Genomic DNA, 25,638 nt, shown 5'->3' with positions numbered 1-25,638 from the left:
ACAGCTCGGAGCTGGGAGCCTGCTTTGGATTCTGTATCTCCCTCTCTCTCTGCCCCTCCCCAACTTGTACTCACATGTGCTCTCTCTCTCTCGCTCAAAAATAGACATTAAAAAAAATAATAAATAAGGGTTTACACAGAGTGAATAAAGCTTTTAGATTCAGAAACTAGCATGGGGTATAAACACATACTTGACTGGAGTTCTCGGTCATGGGGTCTGGGGGGACATACACAACCATACCCAATTTTACCCAACACACGTGCTATAAAGCACCTTTAACCAGGTAAAGACTACAGGCAGTAAGAATCTGGGTAGTCTACAATGTAATTGTTATATATTTCTTTACCGTACTTTAAAAATGAGGAGTTCTTGGGGCCCCTGGGTGGCACAGTCGGTTTAGCGTCTGGCTTCGGCTCAGGTCATGATCTCACAGCTCGTGAGTTCCAGCCCCGCGTCGGGCTCTGTACTGACAGCTCAGAGCCTGGAGCCTGCTTCTGCTTCTGTGTCTCCCTCTCTCTCTGCCCCTAACCCGCTTGCATTCTGTCTCTGTCTCTCTCAAAAATAAATAAACATTTAGGAAAAAAAATTTTTTTAATAAAAAAAAATTTAAATGAGGAGTTCTTTATGAGATGAATAATTAAACCATTTTCATATTCAAAGCATTTACAGAATAATCCCACAGTCCAATTTTAGTCCAATCCCAGCCAGGCATTTTTAAAGGTATAATTACGTTATCACTGAATTTTGGGTTCAAACAGTAGCAAACACAGATGAGACCTAGACTATAAAGCGAGGGGAATACACATACCAAGTCATCTGGAGATTCTGCGTGTAGACCATCAACTATCACGTGATTTCCAGCGACTACAAAGTTTTGATGAATGTGTTCTGGCAAGAGATGCTTCTCAATCTTGTTGGGAAAGTTAGTTCCCATGAGAAATGTATTACTCAAATCCAAGATTTTAACATTCAGGTCCACTGCTCTCTTACGCTACATGCAGAGGGAGTAAAAGTTATTTAAAGGCATTTAAAGTAGTATTTCACAACTGACTTAACAGACCATCTATTAAGACAGTAAAGCAACATATTGAATAAGATACTAAATATATTAAATGAAATGAATATTGAGTATATTGCTTGTGCCATAAATATATAATAATATACTACGAACTATGTGAATTCTGTTTTTGATATGCATTTAATATCTTAACAAAATGATTATCCTATGGTTTTTATAGTGTTTCTATGCTTAATATTTACGTACATTCTAGAGTTGTTATGTCTAGGTTATATAATTTTGAAATTAACAACATAGGGAGGTACACAATCCTTCCCTATCCCCCCAAAAACCTCTTAGTTAAGCGAATCAGAGAATAGCAGGTAGTTGAATCTAATCAATATGATCCTTATAAGTGTTTGTGGGCTAAAAAGAGTATTTGAAGGACACATTTGAAAACATCCTCGATCCTAAAAGATTAGACAGAAAGGTCAAAGGGAAGGAAAGGAATTACTGTAAGTCTTCACAAGAGCGTAACGAGCATGCAGAGGGGGACACACGTTAGCAGTTCTGCCTCTGCACACACTTGATTAGCTAGCGAAGGCCAGCAGGGGTGGGGGGGGCAGAGCCAGACGGAGCCTGCAGGGCCGACTGTATCTTCCGGCTCCGTGCCTGGCACCCGTCAGCCCGCCGAGCCCCTGACCATGATATTGGATGGTGTTGGCACACCTATGTGGGGTTTTTTCTTGCAGTCACACCTTGAGGATATACAATCCCCTAAGAAAGCACGTATTAGCGGAGGGGTGACACAGATGTTCTGAATGAAACCTAACTACAGTGCACATAATCAGCCAGCTCTACTGGAGGACGAGGATGAATTTGCAGTCATTCTTACTAGGAAACTAGAGGGGCATCTGGACCTATGAAAGGCTCCGGGTGAAATCAGATGCACGTCTTTCTGGGAAGGGGGTCAGTAGCTCTCAGCACATTCTGAACTGTACTATGACCCCAAAACATGGTTAAGCAGCACTAATTTTTTTTTAAAGGTATTTAAGAGGGGCTCCTGGGTGGCTCAATTGGTCGGGCTTCCAACTTCGGCTCAGGTCGTGATCTCGCGGCTTGTGAGTTCGAGCCCCGCGTCGGGCTCTGTGCTGACAGCTCAGGGCCTGGAGCCTGCTTCGGGTTCTCTCCCTCTTTCTCTCTACCCCTCTCCCACTCATGCTCTGTCTCTCTCTTCTCAAAAATAAATAGAAACATTAAAAAAAAATTTTTTTAAAAAGGTATTTTAGATGCCAATGTACACTTGGTAAGATGCTGGGGAAAAATTAAGTATATATTAATAACCAAAAATTCTACAATATAGAAAATTCGAACTTCGTGGGAAAACTGAGTTTTCAGATACTTCAAGGTCTTTATAAGTCCAGATTTCCTGTTGCCTATTTTGTTTCTACTATGACCATTTATCACCACCTAATGGTAATCATTGGAATAACCCAAAAAAGGCAAAAGATGGGGAATAGCACTACAGTTCCAAAATGTTCCACAAAACCTTGACTATGAAAAAATAAAGTGGTAAGATTATTTCAAAGAATTTACAACCTGTTAAAGTCCCCCTGGAATTAAAAACTGGGTTTCCTTCCTGCCCTCACCAATTTTCTAGGCATAGCATTTCATCATTCTGGGATAAAGATGCAGTATTCACACTTCTAAGAATTCTATGAGATTGTTGTGCTAAGTTATCAAATGATTGCTAAAAAATATATACTTCCATTAATTTTAAACTTTTCAATTATATTCATGTGAGACCTTTACAATAAAATAAGAAATAACATGGGAAGAATACAGAAAAAAATATACAGGCCTTTATAATGTGTACATTATGTTGGTGGGTTTCTTTCAAGATCTCTCTTTTAAAAAGGGTAACGTGTCTCCTCTTACCTGTTTTAGTGGCACACCTTTGAGAACAGACAGAAATTATAAGAGAGGAATTCAGCAGGTTTACTTGACTTGCATGTTTAATGCTCATGAGTTCCCAGGGAGTTACTTGCCGGGCGGGGGGCAGCTACCCTTGTAAGAACACTCAAGACGTAAAAGCAGCAAGTTCAATGCCGGCAAAACTGACCTTGACCTGACACCCAACACTTCTGGGTAAAGTTTCAAAAACATGGTTCCTGAAGATTACATAAAATAAGACTGTTCACCTACTTTCTCTACTAGGAACGACAGTATTCTCCACTATCGTCCTTCTGAATATCAGACCTGATTAGTATTAGCTAGTATTATTATGATTCCCATACTGTCATTCAATATTTGCTGAGGCCAAAACTGGAAAAAAAACATGACCCATGTTCTTGGTCCTTGAGAAGCCTGGAATTTAGACAAGTAACGCAACAGGAACCGCTTCGAGAAAAGGCAGGAAGAGGTAAATGCCATGTGCATGAAATACATAGAATGGGAGTTCAGATGAATACAAACTTTCATCTGGGGAACTGGTAAGAGCTTCGCGGACACGGTGGTCTGAGGATGAAGCCTTGGCGGGGGCTTGAGGCAGGCGGGCCGGGTGAGCAGACAGCAGGAGGAGGATGGGGACCACGCACGAAAGTGGCCCAACGGTGTCACGAGTTACAGGGGAGCACAGGGAAGGCTGGGAAAGCACCGCCACGGACACTCTTCGTTACGTATTAGCTGCCATTGATACTTTTTCAACAGGCAATGGAGAGTGACTGAAAGGTTCTGGGCAGGACGGTAAGGATCACACCAAGACTTCAAGGAAATCACTTCGACGTTCACAGACGGGTCAGACTGACCAGCAGACAACCCGAGCCAGGTTGGCGAGCAGCCTCTGGAGTCCGAGCCTCCTGCGGCTACTGGCCCTGTGACCCTGGGTAGATCACAGAAACTCGAGGTGCCCCAGTCCCTCATCTACAAAACGGGAGCGACAGCAAGGGCCTCAGAGAGGCTATAAAGATGTGATGAAACACACATGCTTCAAACAGCAAATGCTTAATTATCAATTGCTTAACTATCAATTATAATGAGTGTCAGCAAGACCAGGACCTTTAGGACAGCTCAGTGTGGCGATAAGGTTCAAGGTGAGCTGTCGGGGGGGCGGGGACAGATGCAGAAGCTCTACAGAACAATCCGAGGATTCTGTCACGAATTACGGCATAAAAGTACTGGGAATAAAAAAACACAAACTAACCCCCAATTTTTATTTGAGTGACTCAGAGAACAGTGGACTCATTATACCGAGAAGTGGTAATAAAGATCTGGCTTGAAGAGAGGCCGATTTTAAGCAACATGAATTTACAGTAGTGCCTGTCAGCCTCTCAAGGCTGCTGGGAGGCATGTGTGGGCTCAGGGTTCGGTCAGGAGTCTCGTGCTGAGCCCTTAAAGCCACATAAACACATCCACGTGTCTACAAGCGGCCCCAGCATTACTCAAACCCAGCACCAATCAAAATGATGTTACCTATTGTAGATGACACATACCCTCAAGACTGTGACCTCTACTTTCTAGAATACTCTGACGAACTAACCTCTATTAACAGGTAAGTGGATCTGTGTTCTATTTATTAGGAGAAACATACCCACAAAAAAAAAAAAAAAAAAAGCATAACCATAATAGACTGCAGGCAAGTAGGGAGATAACTGTGGAGCGGGCAGATTTTCAGGGGTGGTCAACTCACCCCCATTCTCCCAGCCCTCATACTGAAATGAGGCGTTCAAGTTTCGTAGGATACTGCGTTCTAGAAAGAGAAGTGGCCAGGGCTAGAAACTCTGGATACTAAGGATGAGAACTTGAGCAGATCACTTTGTCCTATTTCCGTATGTGTGAAAGGAGGGGTGTGAACAATGGGTAAGGTCGCTCCTGTCCCAGGGTAGACGCTGTAGAACCCCTGCTTCCTGTTTCCGGAACAAAACCGTGTGGATCTGTCAAAGACGTGTGTAATGTGAACACGCGTACTTCTGTCAAGTTCTTAATGTTCCCTGTGCGTCCACTTCCAACCTTGACCTTCGCAACTCTCAGCCTTCCTGCTCACGTGCCTCTTTCCCGATATTGCCCATCTCAATGCACATCTAAAACACCCCCAGTGTCTCAAGCAAGGTCTTAATTCCGAATTGTCACGGGTGGCAGACCGGCAGAGTCTGAGCACTCCATCCAGACACAACTAATCGAAGTATCTCGCGACACAAACACCCGAAGAGTTTTTATGACAAACGAGTTTAAGCAACACACAAGGGCGACAGCAACAAAGAAACCAACTGGACGTGAGCAAAACAAGAGGAAAAACCAGAGAGGAAATATTCACCTTCTCTTTGTCTAGGTGGATTCCGCTGATTTCAAAATCAAACATAAACAGTTCAGCCACTCGCCTATAAACAAAACGAACCCAGGTTACAATGGGTAACAATAATTATTCACAAAATCACTTTCTTGGTAAATAAATTGGACTTTTCAACCATACTCTGCAAAAGTCAGATGTGTATACACACACACACACACACACACACACACACTTTCTTTAAAACCAGGAGCTTAACATCTTAGAAGTCAGTCCAAACATGTAGCTGACGGACTGGGCTTTTAAGCTCTCCGATGGGTGATTTAGTATCATATACGTCATGCTAACTGTACGATAAGTCTTAAACTGACAATTTTAACTGACAAAGGAATGACAATTTCTCCAATGAGGCCAACTTATCTGCCGTTTTTTTTGTTTGTTTTTTCTGGAAAAGATGGACATCTTTTTGACTGTCCACCGTCTTTCCTTCAAAAAAACACTTGCTGCATACTTTATGCAACCCACCAAATAACTGCTTGTGGGCTGTACACATGCTAAGTGCAAATAGGTAAAACTCTACAATCCAGCATGGATATTTAACGGAACTACAGAGTATCATAGACTGCTTGTGGGTAAAGACGTGTGTGTTCCACAAGGCACGGGTCCCAGAAGGAAACCGATACTTTTTGAATGAATGAACACAAGGTTAAAGATACAAGTGTCCTAACAAGGATACAAATGAAGAATTTGGGAACTTCAAAGAGAGACCATCAGAAACATCCTTGCACAGGTCAGCACTATGCGAACCATCACCCTTCATTCCTGCATCGCTGTTAAAAGGCAGGTTCCTTACTTATCAGCTCCCACCCACCACGCTCCTCCCCTATCTGCTAAGACTTGTGATGGAAGGTTCCCTCACCATTTCCAGAATTCATACTAGCATGCACCGTAGAAAGCAACATCTTTTTTCTTTGCATTTTTTTTAATATAATTTATCATCAAGTTGGCTAACATACAGCGCGCTTTTGGTTTTGGGGGTGGATTCCCATGATTCATCGCTTACATACAACACCCAGTGAGAACAAGGTTTTTAATAATCATCAAATGCATCTGCAGACTTAAAAACATGCCCTAATTTTCCCCACCTTTCCTTGATGTAACAATTTCATCAGGACACTAAGAAGAACCAGAAACCATGGAGCAGAAAGTATCTTGAACAACATCTAAAGGAAGGGGTACCTTTTCATTAATTTTCTCCTGTAGTATTTTATCCTTAGAAGGTCCATCTCTCCCTTTTTAGTTCTCAGCTAACTTGATGTTGTTTACTTTCCCGTTAGATACCAAAGGAACCCAAATACTGAATTCATACACGTACTAATTGAGAGAAAATTTGGCGAGCTATGGAAACAGGACGAGTACACACAGCTCTTCACATCTACTTCAGTGGAAAACACGGTCCCTGATGTCCGGGAGATGAGGATCTAATCCCACTCGTAAGTAAATCTGACCGGTAGATACATATCAGGGGATCCGGAAACGAGAGCGTTTCTGAAAGCACTTCTGCCAGTATTACTAACCTGTAAGTAACAAATAACTCCACCTCACTTCTTTATTAGCATGTGAAAATTACTCCTTAAGTGGTAGCTATTTATTTGGGTGGTGACGGGGGGGAGGACCAGAAGTGAGGCAATCACCCGAATTAACCCCTTCTTCCCTACACCTCCAGCCTAGGCCAGGCTGCTGTAACCCTTGCCAGCCTGGGAGGCTCCGGGACGACCTCTGTCAGGGTCAGCAGTCCTTAGTGTCATTAAACCGGCATCCCAGGAATCACCCTATCCTCCGCTGCGAGGCCTCTGCGGGCTGTCCCCCACTACCAACCAAATCAGGTTCCTCTGCTGTAGGCTCCGGAGGCATTGGTGATTTCCACTCAACAACCTTAATCCAAAAAAAAAAAAAAAAAAAAAAAAAAATCGTTCGGAGAACACAGAATCTTTGCAAAAGGTTATGTTGGAGCCACGCGAGCGAATCATGGATGCTTAAATATAATAAGCAGAGAATGAAACACAGCGGCAACCAATGTTTTAAAAAGTCAATACATGTATTACAGAGCGTGAAAAATAGTTACGATTAGCTTTACATGTAGAAGCCTGTTCCTTATTCATAGACTACAAACCTGTGAATGCCACCATGATAATTACTTATTTATTTCAACTCCATCCAAACCCCAATAATTAAAAACATGAAACAGCGTACACTTGGACAATTTTTCAAAGGCCTTCTGCACCAGGTTTTCAGTTTTTCTTCCAACTGGTAGCAGCCACTTGAACATTAAATTCTTTGATGCTGTGCCGGAAGCTGGGTTTCTTGGCTGATGGGACTTGTTTTCTTTTCTCTTTAATCCTGCTGCACACTTGGAACCAATTTCAAGTGTAACACCTCTTTCTGTCAATAGTAATTTTTTAAACTATTTTTTTTCCAGGAATTAAGTTATCCAAATACTTGATCTACTCTCCTGGCTTTCCCTGACTCTTTAGAAAGGGTATACTTATCTTCCTGATTATTGCCCACTATACTTTGAATGGACAGAATTAACGTTCTAAAAATTCTGAAAATTCAACAGACCACATTAATAATCTAGTCACTCGCCTTCTTTCTTAAATAATGCTAAGGGCTTCACTCGAGCCCCTAAAATATCCCCATTATCTCTATCTCACGGTGATCTCCCTTCCTGAACAGTCAACCTGAAAAACATTCCGCTTTATCTTTTCTAGCAAAGGTATTTTCTGTTTGTTTTTATAAGACAAAAAAAGCAAAAAAAAAAGATAACGGGGGTTGATAAATAGGGATGGAAATTTATTGTATAATGTAAGTTTATTACATTATATAATGTAGGTTTATTGTATAACAGCTTTACTGTAGAAATGTAGGAAAAAATTAAAATTGCTAATCTCAGCAAAGACAACCCCTATTAAAGTTCTTATATTTCCCTCCAATCTACTTGTGTTTTTAAGACGACGTGAAACTAACTACAATAAGGTTAGAGAAGTTAGCACATAGTAGGTACTGGAAGAATGTTTGCTGAGTTTCCGAACGGACGTAAAGGGCACTGAAGTCCTCAGACTGGAACATCACTCGCCCTGGCTGTTGGGCTGGGTGAGCCGGTGGGGGACACCCAGCGGGATGTCCGTCCCGAAATGCACGGGCAGAGGCAGTATCTTTGGTCTCATGAAGACACCGTCTCAGTGGCAACGAACGTGTGGCTAACTCCAACAAGAGAAGACCTTCCCTTGGCTTCTATCCAATTTACTCTCAGTATATTATACTCCTTGTTCTGAGTAAGTGGGAGCCAACTAACATGGACGTTTGTATCCTGCTTTTTCTTGTCAAACTGTACCACAAACACTGAACATTTCTTTGAATGCCCTCAAAACCATGGCTTTTAACGTTCGTAACATTTGGTCCCACGAACTAAAAATATTTTCATTTTTCCCACTCTGTAATCTATGCTATGATAAAATTCCTTGCCACATAAATCTCTTTATCCTTTTCTTTATGATACATTCCAAGAAACTGAGCCAAAAAGGGATCCTCCATAACTATTTATCAACTGACACCTAACTAGAGGGGACCCATTATCCCAAACCATTAAAACACTATTCTTACTCTGTTTCTATTCTGTTAAGTGACAGGCTCTCTGTTCTACCTTTCTTTAAGGATGGAAGGGTCTCATTCTTTGAATGGCTACTATGTGCAAGACACTGGCAAAGCGTTTTACTTTCATTATTTCATTTAAACTTCATATGGGGCGCCTGGGTGGCTCAGTCGGTTGAGCGTCCGACTTCAGCTCAGGTCACGATCTCACAGTTCTTGAGTTCGAGCCCCGCGTCGGGCTCTGTGCTGACAGCTTGGAGCCTGGCGCCTGTTTCGGATACTGTGTCTCCCTCCTTCCCTCTCTCTCTCCCCCTCTCTCTCTCTCTCTCTCTCTCTCTCCCTCCCCCCCAACATGTTCTCTCTCTCTCTCTCTCAAAAATAAAGCATTAAAAAACTTAAGAGTAGAAACATAAAAAATAAAAAAAAAAAAATCCTGTTGGCATTTTTAGGAACATCTAGAAATGCGGTATGCATCCTGTCAGAACAAGTCCTTTGTACCTAAAATGGTCCGCTATTCCACTACAATTTTTACACATTAAATACAGAAAAGTCAATCTTTAGCAAAATGATAATGAATAACCTGTGGTCGCTACTCAGTCAATACCAGCTGAGTATAAATGCAGCACAATGAGCAGGCATTCAGCCTCTCATGTTTTGCTAATGAAGACAGTATCAGGTTCAAGCCTAAAATCAGAATGAAGACAAACTAGTCTGATGATACCACCAGCTTTCCCAGTATCCTCAGCATGAGAATTGACGAAGTGAAATAAGGTCAAGCAAGTATCTGCATGCTAGGAATTCGGGGGAAATTAATGCCCCAAAGACAGCCTCATCGTGCAATTCGTATGGCACGGTACTCATACATCAGATAAATAACAAAATCCCATTATCGACGGATCCCTGCAGAGCACGGCTTCGTGGGGGCTCAGAAGCCCTGTGTGGAGACAGAAAGGAGAGAAGGAAGCAGGAGGAGAATCGGAGAGTGAAAAGAAGTAAACACCACAAACAGGTAAGAAAACGTATACCCTCTGAGCCACGAGATGAGTAATATATAGATGGCTTAATGACAAAGTTATAAAATTATTAATATGTACATAAATGTGCGCAAAGAAACATGGTATCTAAGATCCTGTATCAAATATTTTGGGGGGCTGACCTAGAAATGTAGCTTTTTCAGTTCGGAATAATAAAGGCCATCTAAGGAACCAAAGGAAATCATTTCAAGGATCTTGACATCCCACCAGTCAATAAAATCAACTGGTTTCTATCTTCCGGTGGTATCGATGATGGAACTTCACGCATGAAGCTACGTGTAATTCCCAACTGTTTAGAGGAACTCATTCCTTTGGTAAGCACCTACTACAGGCCAGGAACTGCTCTAGGAGCCGGGATTCAGCTCTGAACAAAACAGACCGGGTCCCTGCCCTCCCGGAGTTCCCCATCTAGGGTGGCGGAGAGATGTAAACAAATGAGCAAACAGAAATGCTGGAAAAGGTCAGGACTAAGAAGAGAACACAAGCAGGGTAAGAGGACAGGGCATGACCTGGTACAGAGGAGGAGTGAAGGCCTAAAGAAAGTGCAGGAGTCGTGCAGACTCCGGGAAGAAATGTTCCAGATGGAGGGGGCTGCAGACGGAGGGGGGCTCCGGAGTGCGGAGACGCAGTGGGGGTGGGGGTGGGGGTGGGAGAGCCATCTGCTGGCCTCTGTGGTCACAACCATAAGGAACGCAAAGCAGTCAGTACCTGGTTTCTGGATCAAGGGAATCCACAAGTTTTTTGTCAGCTAGCAATTTTTGCAGACTTCGATATAATTCCACATTTGTGTTCAACCTAGAAAAATTACAGATGGAAAAAAAACCAATTAAATGACTTTCTCATACCTTGTTTTTAGCGTTACATTAAGAGAACTGTGTGACATCCTAGCATGCACGCGTCCAGAGACCAACGTTCTGGGGGTTGGTTTTGTCTCTTCGTTTGGAAGAGAGAGAGCATCACCGCAGTTAGAACAGAAACGGGGAGTCCGTCAGGCGGGGATGTCAGGGTACTGAGGGTTCTGAAAGGTAAGAGGATACATCTGAAGCCACAACCAGCAGCTGGAACCAGAAGAGCAGTCGGGAGGGAGGGGACGGGAGGAACGTAGCTGGCGATCTGAGCCCGCTGCCATTGAGAACTCATTCCGTTAGCAACAGGCCAATGGCCACTTCTCTCTTGGTCTTTTTAGTGAGAAAGGAGCGAGGATGGGAGGAAGGATGGGCACAAAGATTTTGCGGTTCCCGAGTGAAGAGCCTAGAACCTGGGTAACCTTTGCCCTCCTGGGCCAGAGTGGCAGGCCCACACCGCCGGGAGAGTTCAAGGACACGCCCTCGAGCTGCAACACCAAGCCCACCGCTACTCTGTGACCTCGGGCAAGTTATTTGAATCCCCCCAGCTTGTCCGACTTCAGGTCACCCTAAGGGTTAAATGACATGCTACGTGTGGAGCACACACTCCCCACCCTAGTGGACAAACACTAGCCTTGCCAGCCTGCCCTTGCCCCCACCCCCACCCCCAACAGCAGTTTTGCCCTCAGCCCGGGTCGCCATCCCACAGTCAGGTCCTGAGTCCTTCTTTCCCGGACGCCAAAAAGTCCTGGCACTCTCGGGGCTAAACAGTGAACTGGTTTGGGATACGATCTGCTCCCTGCCTGGTAGGTCCTCTGGGAAGGACAAGGCGGTAAGAACCATCAGCCAGTCGGTACTCAGGAACCCGAGGTCCCCAGTCAGTGCGTAATCAAACACCTGCAGCTTTGTAGAAACGGAAGGGTTTCTGTTGCTGTGTTCTCACCGGCCACCCCAGAGACCGAGGGGACTGAGGCTCTCACCGCCACTGGGAGGATGCTCGCCCAGAAGGGCAGGCATACCACGGCCTCTGCACCCGGGCATCACTCCCAGGAAACCGGGAGAAAACTGACGTGGGCGCCTGTCTCCCCCAGGCCCGCTCACCCTACGGGCCACCGCGTGTCACAAGGACAGGTTTAGAGACAGCCCGCAGTGTCCTCTCTTCAGCGGTTTGAGCCAACGTCCCACGTGACGTTTTGTGTCCTAAGATCCTGCGGTAAGGTCTCTAGCCTACAGCTGGCATCGACTCTAAACAAACACACCTCATCTCAGGCTTTTATTTCCGCTACTGGAAATAGATTCCTCGAGGATCAACGGAAGCAGTTAAGATAGGACTCGGTTAAGGGCGCCTGGGTGGCTCAGTCGTTACGCGTCTGACTCTTGATTGGGGCTCAGGTCGTGACCTCACGTTGGTGAGTTGGGAGTCCCACATCGGGGGGATTCACTTTCTCGCGCGCGCTCTCTCCCGCAAAATAAATATATGTTGAAAAACAAACAAACAAAAAGGTACAGCTCAGCTAGACCAAAGCAGAAGAGAAGCCCTGGCGCTGAGAATGGAGAGCAGGGCGGGGAATGGAGCGAAGGCTGCGAGTTCTGCCTCCTGACCCTCCCTTCAGGCCCTCGGTAGGCCTCGGGCGGTGGCCAGAGTGTGGCGCCCAGGGAAAGACTGGCGCACGTCTGCAGGATGAAGGGAGGACCTTGCCCGGGTCCTCAGGACAACACTCGGCTACAGGTCATGGCTCCCTTGTGGTCCCCCCGCAAAACTCGGAACCCACATCCACGAGACCGGAAGCGCATCTAGACTCAGGCCCGATGCGGGGCGCCTGGGTGGCGCAGTCGGTTAAGCGTCCGACTTCAGCCAGGTCACGATCTCGCGGTCCGTGAGTTCGAGCCCCGCGTCAGGCTCTGGGCTGATGGCTCGGAGCCTGGAGCCTGTTTCCGATTCTGTGTCTCCCTCTCTCTCTGCCCCTCCCCCGTTCATGCTCTGTCTCTCTCTGTCCCAAAAATAAATAAAAAACGTTGAAAAAAAAAAAAATAAAAAAATAAAAGAAATAGACTCAGGCCCGATGCAGCGTTCAAGGTGGCTCAGCCGGGCACCCGGGCAGCTCCGACTCGTTTCTTGGGACCTTTCCCTGCACGAGGCGTGCTCTCTCCCAAGGAGCCCCCCCCCCCGGTGCCGCCCCCCGCCCCGCGCCGGGTGTCTGGAGTCGGCGGCGACCGGCTTCATCTCTTTCAACCTGCCGCGGCGAGCAGCAGTGGCGACAGGAGATCCCAGGCACTGTCCCCAGCAGAGCAGGTGACGCTCCGCGGGGCACAAGCAGCAGGTCCCCGTCCAAGCCGGGAGGCCGCCGCGTCCCCACCGGGCGAGCCGCGGCGCTCTCTCGCGGGGGACGCTGGGCGGCGACGTCAGCGCGTCGGGCGCCGAAGAGCCTTCGGTACCGCGCGGCCCAGCTGGGGGTGGTTTTCGCCAGCGCTGCCGAGCCCTCGGGAGCGGCGCGAGGCCTTTCGAGGCCCTTCGGGGTCACCCGAGCCCGCTCCGTCACAGCCCCGGCCCGCCTCGGCCCTCCGGGCTGCCTTTCTGAGCGCCCTAGACCCTCCCCGACCCCGCGCTGGGGGGCCTGCAGGGCCGCTGGCGTCCAGACACGGAGAGACTCTGACTCAACGCGGCGGCGACGACGGCCACCAGGACGGCGGAGCTTTGCTCTGTGCGTCACGCGACCGCGGTGTGAGCCCGCCTTCCGCGCAGCAGACGCGAGGCGAGGCGAAGCACGTGACCGCCTGGCTGGCGGGGAAGCCAGGCGACCGAGCGAACGGTGAACGGACAGACAGACACGGGGCCACGCCCCCGCCCCCGCCCCCCAGGGCAGCGCAGGCCGTCCCCTACCCTGCGGGCGGGCGGGGGGCGAGCCCGGCGGACAGGCGTCCGGAAGCGCAAATCCACAAAGCCGCGTCGCCCGAGACCGCAACGGGGGCGGGAGGGGACAGAACATACTTTTCCACCGCGGTGCCGATGCTCGTACAGGCTTCCTCCGCCGCCTCTCGGAACGCGGGCTCGGGGTGGGCGATTTTCACAAAATCGGCCTAATGAGGAAGAAAGACAAAACCGAGAGGGCGTGTGACGGAAGGCTCTCCTCCGAGATCAGAGGGCAGAAGGGACAGCCTCCGCCGTCGAGTCAGCCCCTTGGCTCCGACCCCCGCGTTGCCATTCCTGAGCTGTTCCTACACGAGTCCGGCGAAGCGGCCCCTTTCTCAACGTGTTTTGAGTCCCCGGATCCAGCGGGGATCGTGCCAGAGAAAATACGTTCACTGGCCTCCTTTTAGGAAAGCCGTTCTCCTTCAAACGTAAACGCCAAGGAAATTCTCCCTAATTCTGTAGTTCAAAAGAAGCAGAATTTTATTTCAAATACTCTACAACTTTCTGGCTAAGATCGTTTGCGGTGCGCTTCTCACACGTTAACCTGGCTGCAGAGAACAGCTCTTACAGGCTTCTCTTTTTGTGTTGTTTTAATTGACACACAGCACAGTTTCAAGACTGATTTAACTACATTCTAGCCTTTGTGCAGAAAACAAAGGCACATTCTCTCTTCGCAGGCCTTTTAATAAAAGTGGATTCCTACTCTTACCTCCCGTGACTCACAATCACCAGGGCCTGCAGCAGCTGCTACGCTGACCTCAGCATTTAACTGAGCTACGCTTCTTTCTACTTTTTTAATGAAGTCATGTAAAGTTAGACTTTAGTTTTCATGTTGATTGCAGTGTACTTCAAAAGAAAAACGCAAGGGAACTACAAAATATCACGGATGTTCCTCGTTCTCTGAGAAAAGAACATGTATGACTATAATACGACATAAAATCACCACAAGGTCAAAGTTCCTAATTTTATTATTAGTTTTCAATGTAAAAACATTTAAATCCATAGTTTTATACATCCGATGTAACAATGAGATAACATTAGTGCCTGAAAAATTAGCTATGTAGAATTTACAATTTGTACAAATTACTAATCTACACGTTGCAGAATTTACCATCAATATTAATTTCAAGATACTGGCATACATTTTAAAATTCATCTGTAATACTGATGAGGAAAACAATACTGTTACATAGGAAATGTACTAAAAAAAGAAAAAGAAAGCGAATGTCCATTTGGTGGCAAATCATAGTTTATAAAATCCTTGCCCTATTATGGTATTGATCCTACTGGCAGATAAAACCTTAAAACTTCAAAAGGAAGAAGGTTCGAGGCACCTGGGTGGCTCGGTCTGTTAAGCGTCCGACTTGCTTTCGGCTCAGGTTATGATTTCATGGTTCATAAGTTTGAGCCCCACATCAGGCTCTGGGCTGACAGCACGGAGGCTGCTTGGGATTCCCTCTCTCTCCCTCTCTCTACCCCTTCTTCACGCTCTCTCTCTCAAAAATAAACATTTAAAAAAGAAAAGGCAGAAGGTTCTTTGACTTTTTTACTCAAAGATTTCCACATACAAGTCATATTTAAAACTTTTTAAATGAGGGGCGCCTGGGTGGCTCAGTCGGTTAAGCGTCCGACTTCGGCTCAGGTCACGATCTCGCGGTATGTGAGTTCGAGCCCCGCGTCGGGTTCTGTGCTGACTGCTCAGAGCCTGGAGCCTGTTTCAGATTCTGTGTCTCCCTCTCTCTCTGACCCTCCCCCGTTCATGCTCTGTCTCTCTCTGTCTCAAAAATAAATAAACATTAAAAAAAATTTTTTTTTAACTTTTTAAATGAGATACTACTATACCTCATAATCATAAAAAACTTTAAAAACAGGACAAGCTACGGGGCAGAGAGTTAAGATCTCTCAGCGAGGAGCAAAAGCAAAACTGTGGGGGAAAAAAAAAAATCCTAGACCACCACTTAATTAAAATGCAGGCTAAGACAACAAATAAACCACCAACGAAGACATAAAGCCAGTACTTGATTGCACATAAGTGAAATTCCCTGACAACTATGTCCCTTTGCAGATTCCATCGGCACAATTACACGGAGGAGGTGTGAGGGGTCCTGGGGCAGTGAGTGCCTCTCCCTTCTCCTCCTCCACCCAAAGCATTCGCAGGGCAAACCGAGACCCTATAAAACCGAGAAGTGACTTCCAAACATGCGAAAAACAAAGACGGGGAGGTGTTACTCTGGGTGAAAGAGGTCATTTTCAAAGGGCAAGTGATTCCACTTATCTGACATTTTAAAAGAGGCCAACTGCGGGAGGGAGAACAGGTGGGTAGTTGCCAGAGGCAAGAGGGGAGGCCTGGGCAGGACTATACAGGGGCTTTTGGGGGGTGATGAGATGTACATTAAGCACGATGTACCCTAACTGTGGCGGTGGCTACGTGAATACGCGAGTTAAAATTCACAGAACTACTCCAGCCCCAGAGAGAAGCCAATTTTGCCAAATGATAATTTTAAAAATAAATCCTTTTCAAAAAGCTAAGTGACACTCCAACCTCTCCAGGTAAGGGAGACCTATTCATCTGACCTAAGCAGCCAGCCAGCCAGGAGGAGGTTCAGAACAGCGGGTTGAGGGCTTGAGCTCTACAGCCAGAACGCCTGGACTCTGAGCCCAGCCCCACCACCTACGGGAGGGTGACCCTGGGCACATCGCTTAACCTGTTACTGCCTTTCTTTCCTCAACTGAAAATGCTAAGACGGTCAGTTCAGTTAACCCAGGTAAACCTCTTACCAGGGCCTGGTGCCTCATAAGATCTAAAAAAAAAAAGCTGGCATCGGAACATCAGCTCCCTGAGGCCAGAGACCGTGTGCGTCATGAGCCGCATTGCCAGTGCCTAGAACAGAGCCTGGCACGTGGTGGGGGCTCGACACTGAACGCATGTGAAGGGAAGGCAATATAGAGTCTGATACGAAGTAGACAGGCTCAGGAGGGTTCAGTTTTGGATCACGTGCGCCACTCTGACGACGCGACTACTGAAGACGTGGCTCTTTAGGGCAGACACACGTGTGCCTTCTATCTCAGCAACGGGCTTCTTCGCGAAGAGACGGAGGTATATGTCTGTTTCAACTTCAAAATGTGAAAAAAGGAAGCCACTAATGCAATCAGTTTCGTATCCAAATCTTAGTTTTCACCGGGAAAGACATTTCTGAAAAGGGTGATAAAAACTGGCTTTTCATAGGATTAATTTTACTGTCATGTGCAGGTAAATGTCCTCTTAAAATTCTCGTAGAAGTGTTTATGAGGAATCTTTGCCATACGAGTAATCATTGTTTGATGATACATCACGTGCTATTTTCGTAACTACACGTATTAAAGTACAAGTTCTACATGTCACCCCTTCCTCTACATTTTTCCCTTCCTAATGACTTTCTCCCATGAGAACAAGCGTCTTACCAAGTCGGCCACCCTGCACAAGGAATCAGAGAGCTCGTCGAAAATGAGCACGGTCTGGGGCCCAGGTGCCACGGAGCACACGCGCTGCACAAGCAAGTCTGCCTTCCTCAAGGCATTTTCTTGGGCGACCCGAAATCCTTCTGGGGCACTGAGCTCAGGAACTCCAAAAAGACCCTGCAATCCAGAGAACAGTTCCCATTTGTCACTAAAAACACGATATTTCGGTGTTAAGTGTAAGTCCTTTTCTCAGAGAGGAAATCTCGGTTTTCACTGGTATATCACATAATACCATGTTCACATTTCCCACGTCATTCCATAGATTAAACGACACCTGTTTTAAGAATGTGAATGTTTTTTCATTTTTAATTATTTCATACAAAACAAAAATAGAACGATACAGGTTCAACACCCAGCTCAGCCACTACTACAGACCCTACCTCATAGTTACAAGGATTAAATGAGATGATACGTGTTTTTAAAGCATTTCAACACTGCCTGGCACGCAGAAAGCCATTTAATAGATATTAGCTGTAATCATCATCAGCCATATGACCTCGGTTGGCCTAGTTCTCTCTCCTCCTGGGTCTAAGTTTCTCATTAAGCACGATGGGGATGACAGTACATATCTGACAGCATGGATACAGGTATACCAGATTAGAAAGTATATGTAAAGTCTTCTGTGGACGCTGCTGGCCATTGGGTCCAGTCCAGTACCTAGAACTAAGTATTCCACAACTCAGGATAGAGAGAATGAGTTGAGCACATAGACACTTCAGGAAGATTTAATAAGCATGTTAAAACCAACTCATTGGCTGAAAGCAGCAAATTTTATACTTTCCGAAAGCATTTCAGCATCTTGATAAGGACAAAGATCACTAATCCAATGGGAATGACCATCCTTTTCTACCAGTTCAAACACTCTCGTTCCAGCACTCAGGAAGGCAGGATAGAAAACACAAAGCATTTCCTATGCATTTACTGCACGCCAAGAGGAGAATTCTGTACCTAATATAGGTTCCCTCATTTAAATCACATAATCCTAGTGCAGGAACCATCATTCTTCTTTCACACATAAGGAAACACACTTTAAGAAGCCAAAAAAAAAAAAAGTTTGAGGTCATTAATTGCGGCAAAGACAGAACTTGAGCCTGCTTCGTACATCTCCAAAGCCCACACTTTTTCCATACTTCTGTATTGCAATTTATCTGTTTGAAAGTCTCTCCTGAGAAGGCAAAATCCTAGAGGGAGGAACCGCTTTCATCATTTTAACCAGCTGCCCAGCATAGTGCCTACCACATGGGCAAACTCCTGGATGAGACAAATTAACGGACCAGCGCTTAGCTCTGTAGTTTAACTTTGCAGATGACTAATATGTTGATTTTGGAAAACAGCAAGAGGTAAAATTTTCAGGACCGATAAGGCCTACCTTTTCTGCAAGAAGGGATGCGTGAAATTAACCTCTCTCCAAACTGATTAAATAATGAAAAAAATAAAAGACAGTTGCGGGCAGAGCAGAATCAGGACCAAAACCAAATTAGATTCTCTACACTGATTTAATTTGATTCAAGTACAGACTATTTTTCATTTCCCAGCACACCTCTCCACACTGCTCTTGGGAATTCTAAACCTCAGACTACTAGTTATGGAAATGATTTAAAAAAAAAAAAAAAACTACATAAACCTTTGTGGTTTTGTGTTGTTCTCTTGTTTAATCAAAAACCAATTCAGGTACCTGAAAATCTAATGTCAGTATCTAAACTCGTGATCTACAAAAAAAAAAAAAAAACAAACCTAAAATTAGTTCTATTTCATCCACCCAAAACCAAACTTACTTTTTTCATCTTTCTACTCAATACCTATACGTGGTTGTTCTCCTCTCACCAAGTATGTTAAGACCTTATTCTGGTATTTACCCCTATGGAAGTTGGCCGATTTCGTACAAAAATATTTTTAAAACAGTCAAAGCTAATGGCAGAGATCAAATAAGAAAACACTCAAATCAGTAAGCTCACTGTTAACGGTATCCTAGGCTCCTACAAGAAAGGCAATGGTACAGATAATGAAGAAATTTAAAAGGCAAACATAAAAGTAACAACCCGAGGAGGGTAAAATCCACAAATGTAAAGTACAACAGGAATAGAAGGGTAAATGCCTTTCAAGCGTGCCTTCCTTTCACCTTTAACTCAGGCGTTCGGTAAATATTGACTGCCTACGTAACACCAGACACCTGCTGCGTGTGTGGACGTAGCAATAAACAGGAACCAAAGAATTCAGTCAGTGACTTCCCGGGGGAAGAAATCAACGTGATCAACGCCATCGCATTATAGGAAATTAGACGGTTCTCAACAGTTTTTGTGTTTTATAACAAGAAGAGCCCAGAGCTTTGGAAAAAATTTAAACCGGCATTTCGATCATCGCCGGCATCAGTAATTACACGGAAACTTGACGCCGCCCGTGAGCTGCAGGGCGAGGCGCCAAGGCACTAGGGTTGGGTTGGGGCAGAAGCGCACTTCAGCTGGGGTTGGTCCCAGTGTGAGGCGAGGGCGGGACCCGGCAGGCGGGATTCACCGCCACCGCCAAAACGAACTATTTTAAGTGCACGTGGAGCGAGGGCTCACACGAGGCAGGTCCCAGGACCCACATTCTGGGGGGCAGGACCCCTAAAGGCCGCCCCGCCCCCCCTACACCAGCCCCTCAAAGAGGAGGTGACGGGCAAGGTCACCGAGAGCGCACACGACACCCTACTGTACAAAGCGGGTTCGCTGCCCGGCTCCTCCCAGACCCAAAAGACCCGGCCCGGATCCCTGCTGGGCCACGCGGGGGGTCCGAGGGGAGCCCCCTCCCGCGCCGCTCACCCGGCGCTCGCCGAACAGGTCCAGGCGGCGGCCCTGGGGCTTGACATTGAAGGCGGCGCCCACCGGGGACCAGCTGGTGCTGACCCCTCGGGCGCGGATCCTGGCTCCGAGGCCCCTCGAGCCCGCTCGCCCGGGCCACAGAGGCGCTGCCCGGGTTCCGAGCCCGCGCAGCCTCCCGGCGCCCAGCATCTCGAGCCCAGAGCAGCCCCTTCCCCCGCCGCGAGACCCCGCCCCTGCACCGCGGCTCCCGCCTGGAGCACGCGCACCGCGTTTCCAAGGCAGCGGGCCACGCCGCACCACGTGACGCCAGCGCTTCCGGGTCGGGGCTCGAGGCCCTCAGAACGTGAGCACGTCGGAGTCCCGCGAGCAAGAGCGTCGCTCCGCCGCCTTCACGGCGGACGCCGCGGTCTTGCGCCCCCGTGTGTCTGGAGTAAAGAACGGCCCAGGTTTACGCTTCCCTCCCACGTGACTCGAGCGAGGCGGGCAAAGTCTGGCTGCAGGGTGAATTCTTCCAGGAGGGGCAGCGAACGCTCGGCGACGGCCGCCTGAGTGCCTTCCCCGACGCGACAGCACCGGTGACGCTCCTCGACTCTATCGGCCTCCACCCTAAACGAAGGTCGAAATTAAATCTACGGTATGACTGCACCGCATGGTTGTGTGGAACCGAGTAAATTTACTGCCAGTGAGTCTGCACTCAGATTTTGGCTGGTAAAATTGTTACGATAATTAATCTACAGTGTACATTTGCAGAGGGACGATTTCGCCGCACTTCACTCAGCCATAGGGGAATGACAAGATTTGGGGGCAGGAGGCAGAAAGGAAACTGCGACTTGGGGCTTAGGATGGGGAGTGTGGGAAAGGGCCGGGGGCCCTGACAGCCTTGGCCTCCCCTAAATGAACGGAAATCACACGACAGGCGGAGTCGGGCCGGGTTCTTGTCCAGGGCGGGAAGCTTACCCTCGCTAAACTTCAACGCCCTCGTCTGCAGAAAGGGAATCGTGCCAGGTGCCTGCCTCCTGTACCTTCCGGAAGTGCGTGCAGATTAGGTGAATGAGTTCACAGCGAGGTGTCTTTGTTTCCAGAGGCTTCTGTAGGTGGAGGGAGAAAGATGCCACGGTTGGGGAAGGGACCGAGGGGAGGGGAGGCTGCCAACGGCACCCTCACATTTTGCCTGGCTTCCTCCCTGCAGACACCTGCCGGTCCCTGGTCTATTTCAGGGTCGAGCCGGGCTGCAGAGTGGCGGATGCACGTGGGACGGGCCCCTTGACAACTGACGCTTCTGCAGAAGTGGAGCCGGGGGTGCGGGTGTGAGAAGAGGCCCACCTAGGAAAGCGAGCAAGAGGGGAGGGCTGGCGACCGCCGCCTCCCGCCAGCCCTGGAAACACGAAACACGGCCTCAATTTTATGCAGGAACTGGATGCCGCCTGATGCGTTAAATCGGTGAGCGCACAGGGCATCGACGGCGGTGGCGAGCTAGAAGGAGGATTCCTGTGACTTGTGCAGAGGAACAAGAGCCCGAGTGGACCTTTTGGTTCCGGGGCAACCCACAGGCACATTTTTCTGAAACCGCTTTATTTGAAGTCGTTCCAGAGCTTTATCTCCCCTGAATGTTTGGGCTTGGAGTAAAACTCTGTTCACTTGAGCATTGCCTGTTGGGTTTGATCAGTCCTAAGAGCCTTCTGGAAGGGCCAGAAAGCCAGAAGGTGAAGCCAGGAGTGGTAAGTGCGTCCTACAGATCGCTTCTAATCCCCCTTCCTCCCTTTGCCTGGGGGGTAAAAAAAAAAAAAAAAATTAGTTTCAAATGGAGTTTGTTTTCAGTTTAGCCTGGCAGGGAGAAAAGGCCCAGTTTATCGTGGTACATAACAATTAAAATTTAGCTAAGACAAGCAGTGTAGCGAACCTATACGATTCTTTACAACTTAACTATAAACTGTATTTCATTATGCATGTACGGTAAGTTGTGATTTCATTTTCTCCTGATTTTTAATCAAAGACTTCAAATGATTTAAAATCCCCAAATTCCTAACTCTGTGTTAATATCTCATTATTGGCAACTGGTGGCTCTTAGGGCAGCCTACCCCATGTGGCCGACCTAATGGCCATATAGCAGACCCTTACAAAGATGTCAAATGTGTCGTGTAAAAAAGAAAATTCATCAGTATATTACCAATATATTTGACCAACAAATAAATAAATAAATAAATAATAAAAATATATATATATATATTTGACAAAAATGCTTTTTCATTTTTTTCTTAAAAAGGTGCTTCAAACCTGAGAGCCTTCCTTTAGCCCAGAATGATTTTCCTACAAGGATCCCCAACCATTGTAATGCAACATTTAAGCCTAAGAGTGTCCTGGGGTGGGGGTCGGGGGTGGGGGTGGTGACAGCTTGTCCCAAATTAACCAAGTGTCTTGGGTCTCAGAGAGCCTGGCATCGTTAGACTGTTCAGACCTGCAGCCCAGATTCACAGACAGCCAATGAAAAACAGTCACAAATGGCGGATTACATGCGCCCACCCCTGCCAGTCCAGCTTTATCTTTTGAAATCCTTTAAACTATGTTTTACATCCCATCTTCCATATTTCATCAAAAAAAAAAAAAAAAAAAAAGAAGAAGAATTTTATAAAAGCTTGTATCCCATGTGTGGTCATAAATGTATTTTTTTCCTTATGTCTATCTCAGCGTATAAAGTTGGGTTCCTGAATAAGTCAGCACAGGTCGCCTCCCGATTCAGCCCTAACAAAACCAGACTTTACACTGGGGAGAAGCCGCTTAGATTACTACAATTGAAAAAAGCCAGAGAAGGGATTCTGGGCTCAGTCAGTTGAGTGTCCGATTTCATCTCAGGTCATGATCTGATGGTTCGTGAGTTTGAGCCCCACATCGGGCTCACGGCTGTCAGCCCAGAGCTCGCTTGGATCCCCTGTCCTCCCCTCTCTCTGCCCCTCCCCTGCTTGCTCTCTCTCTCTCAAAAATAAACATTAAAAAAAGCCAAAGAATAAGGACACTCTGGCTCAGTAAATAAAGTGATCAGTCCCGCTGTAGCTGAGGGGAAGGAGGACAGCAAGGTGGGTACAGGGGCCACAGTGCAAAACTGAAGGAGACACTCAGAGTCAGGGTCAAGTGCATGCCCGTCAGCACCTGAAGGTGAGCCCCTCCTTCGATTCTGCACCCAGGGCCCCTCACTTGCTTCACCCCAGTCCTGGCTCTGTTCTAGAAGAAATAAGTTAAGGAAGGCCAATCAAATACCTATAAACAGAAGCTATTTCTGTACATTTCCCAGATTTTCCATAAGCACCGAGCAATTTTTCAATCCTTCATTTTTACAGACTGCTGCCTGCTTGTAATGATCATTTAGAAAAAGCCCCACTTTCCCCAGGGAATGAAGACGTGCCAAGTGTGTTGACTTGGGGCATGGATAGAATGGCCCTAAGTCCCAATTTCTAGTGGCCCATCCTGTCAGATAAACTGGTCCCAGGCTGCGATTTGGGAAATAGCATGGCTTGCATGTGCACTGAACTTTCATCCTTTTGCTCCTTTATCAGTTGCTGTCAAACTCATGGAAAAGTATACGAGGGGCGCCTGGGTGGCTCAAGTCAGTCAAGCGTCCGACTTCGGCTCAGGTCATGATCTCAGGGTTCGTGAGGTGGAGCCCCATGCCGGGCCCTCTGCCGTCAGCGTGGACCGTGCTTCAGATCCTCTGTCTCCCTGTCTCTGCCCCTCCCCTGCTCGCACTTTCTCTCTCAAAATAAACAAATAAACTTAAAAAAAAAAACAAAGTATATTGAGTTAACGGAGGGCTATGTAATACTTGCAGAATATTAGAGGCTTGGGACCGTGTAAAATGATTTCAGTCAACCACTGCTGTACCATAGGAGACTGGAGCACAGAAGAGCTGAATGGCGTACCCACTGCAGGTTCGTTGGTCAAGGCTGGAACGACAGCCTGTACGTCTCAATTCTTCGTCTTGGGCTTTTTCCGCTATAATCACGCTGCCCCCCTCCTTAGGTCATAGACTCCTCAACGTTCTTTTAGACTCAAGCCGTGGTAACAATGGCACTAACAACAAAAGACCTGCGTCAGACTGGTTGAAACAGAGAATCAGGTGGCTCACGCAACAACCTAGTCCAGAGGAATCTCTGCCTTCAGGGACAGCTGGCTTTAGGGGTCTTAACAATGTCATCAGAACCGGCTCATCTCCAGCCCTGTTTGGCTTTGTTTTCAGGCTCTACAGATGAGCTAAATGGCTGCCAAGTAAAGTCCTGACGTCGCCCGAAGATCTTGCCCTTCCCCACCCCCCCAATAGGCCTTCCAAAGTTGCAGATTGCATGCCATTGGGTCTGATGGGATCGGGCACCATTTTGGAAATAGTCCCCGTGGCCAGAAGGTACTCTTCTTACTAAATAGGCCTGAATCCCATGTCTACACAGAGTGTAGAGTCTACACCCTTTGAAAGACTTGTCTGAGGGTGCACATCAGGACCAGACAAGCGGGAGGCAGAGGGTGCCCATCTGAACAAGGATAGCCACTGTGGCCTAAAACGCAACTTTCTCCTTACCTCGTTTTCTTAGTAAATTCACCTGCGTCCTCCGCTTTCCGCTGTAGCCGTTTGGTGTCTCTGTCCAGGAACCTTTTCCTTTTGCATAGCTCCTTTAAAGTTTTTATAAGGTAATGGGGCGCCTGGGTGGCTTCGTTGGTTAAGCGTCCAATCTCGGCTCGGGTCATGATCTCACAGTTCGTGAGTTCGGGCCACGCATCGGGCTCTGTGCCGGCAGCTCGGAGCCTGGAGCCGGCTTCGGATTCTGTGTCTCCCTCTCTCTCTGCCCCTCCCCCACTCATGCTCTGTGTCTCTCAAAAATAAATGTTAAAACAATTTTATGAGGTAAATAGTGGAAAAAAATCAAAAGGAATTCACCCTGCTGTGTTTTGAACTTGTTTGAGACCTGTGATCTCTTTTTTTCTCCCTTTTGGAATGGGACTGTCTATCCTGTGCCTTTCCCACCATTGTATTTTGGAAGCAAATGATGTGTCTGGTTTCACAGGTTCACAGAGGCAGAGGGATTTTGCCCCAGGATGATCCACGCATCAGCTCTTACTTATAACTGACTTAAAGGAGTAAGATGATGAGATTGGGGACTTTGAGCTGGCGATTTTTAGAGGAGATTTAGAGTTAGCATGGATGCTGACACTGTTAAGACTTTGGGGGATGTTGGGATGGGGTGAGTGTATTTGGCATGGGGGAAGGTCAGGAATTTTGGAGGACCAGAGCAGCCTATAATATGTTGGATCGTGTCTCCCAAACAGATACGCTGAAGTCCTAACCCTTGGTATCTGTGAACGTGACCTTACTTGGAAACAGGGTCTCTGTGGGTGTACTCAGGTTAAGAGGAGGTCATATTAGATTAGGGTGGCCCCTAATCCAAATGACTGGTGTCCTTATCAGAAAAGGGAGGTTTGCACACAGGCAGACATAGAGGACGGACGGCCAGGCGAGGATGGGGGTAGAGCTTGGAGGCTTCCGCAAGTCGGGGAAAGTCTGGGTCTGCCAGAAGCTGGAAGGAGCCAGGTAGAACCTTCCTCAGGGGCTTCAGGGATACTGGCTCTGCTCATACCTTG

At 47.1% G+C, this 25,638-nt stretch overlaps 1 protein-coding gene and 1 long non-coding RNA gene across 4 annotated transcripts in view; one reads left to right on the top strand and one right to left on the bottom strand.

Moving 5' to 3' along the window:
- The window catches only part of MIPEP (mitochondrial intermediate peptidase), a 163,070-nt gene extending 142,794 nt beyond the window's left edge, over window positions 1-20,276 (bottom strand). For 2 of the 3 annotated variants that reach the window (XR_009611586.3, XM_060637522.3), the window contains exons 1-6: window positions 20,020-20,276; window positions 17,165-17,338; window positions 13,802-13,890; window positions 10,676-10,762; window positions 5,310-5,373; window positions 809-991 (exon numbers count right to left, since the gene is read on the bottom strand). Coding sequence is in view for 2 of the 3 variants with exons in the window: in XM_060637522.3 (XP_060493505.1) it covers window positions 809-991; window positions 5,310-5,373; window positions 10,676-10,762; window positions 13,802-13,890; window positions 17,165-17,338; window positions 20,020-20,208 (786 nt within the window). In the remaining variant the exon portion in view is untranslated. The remainder of the gene's footprint in view (window positions 1-808; window positions 992-5,309; window positions 5,374-10,675; window positions 10,763-13,801; window positions 13,891-17,164; window positions 17,339-20,019) is intronic. The other variant, XM_060637520.3, reaches the window with a different exon arrangement.
- A 200-nt stretch (window positions 20,277-20,476) lies between these two features.
- LOC144616361 (uncharacterized) lies at window positions 20,477-24,936 on the top strand. The gene is made up of 3 exons (XR_013555558.2): window positions 20,477-21,109; window positions 21,209-21,737; window positions 23,568-24,936. It is a non-coding gene; the product is annotated as an uncharacterized LOC144616361 (long non-coding RNA).
- The last annotated feature ends 702 nt before the right edge of the window (window positions 24,937-25,638 follow it).

Source organism: Panthera onca, chromosome A1 (assembly GCF_046562875.1).
Source record: "Panthera onca isolate mPanOnc1 chromosome A1, mPanOnc1 haplotype 2, whole genome shotgun sequence".
NCBI classification, from domain to species: domain Eukaryota; kingdom Metazoa; phylum Chordata; class Mammalia; order Carnivora; family Felidae; genus Panthera; species Panthera onca.
This window is presented reverse-complemented; position numbering and strand designations above follow the sequence as displayed.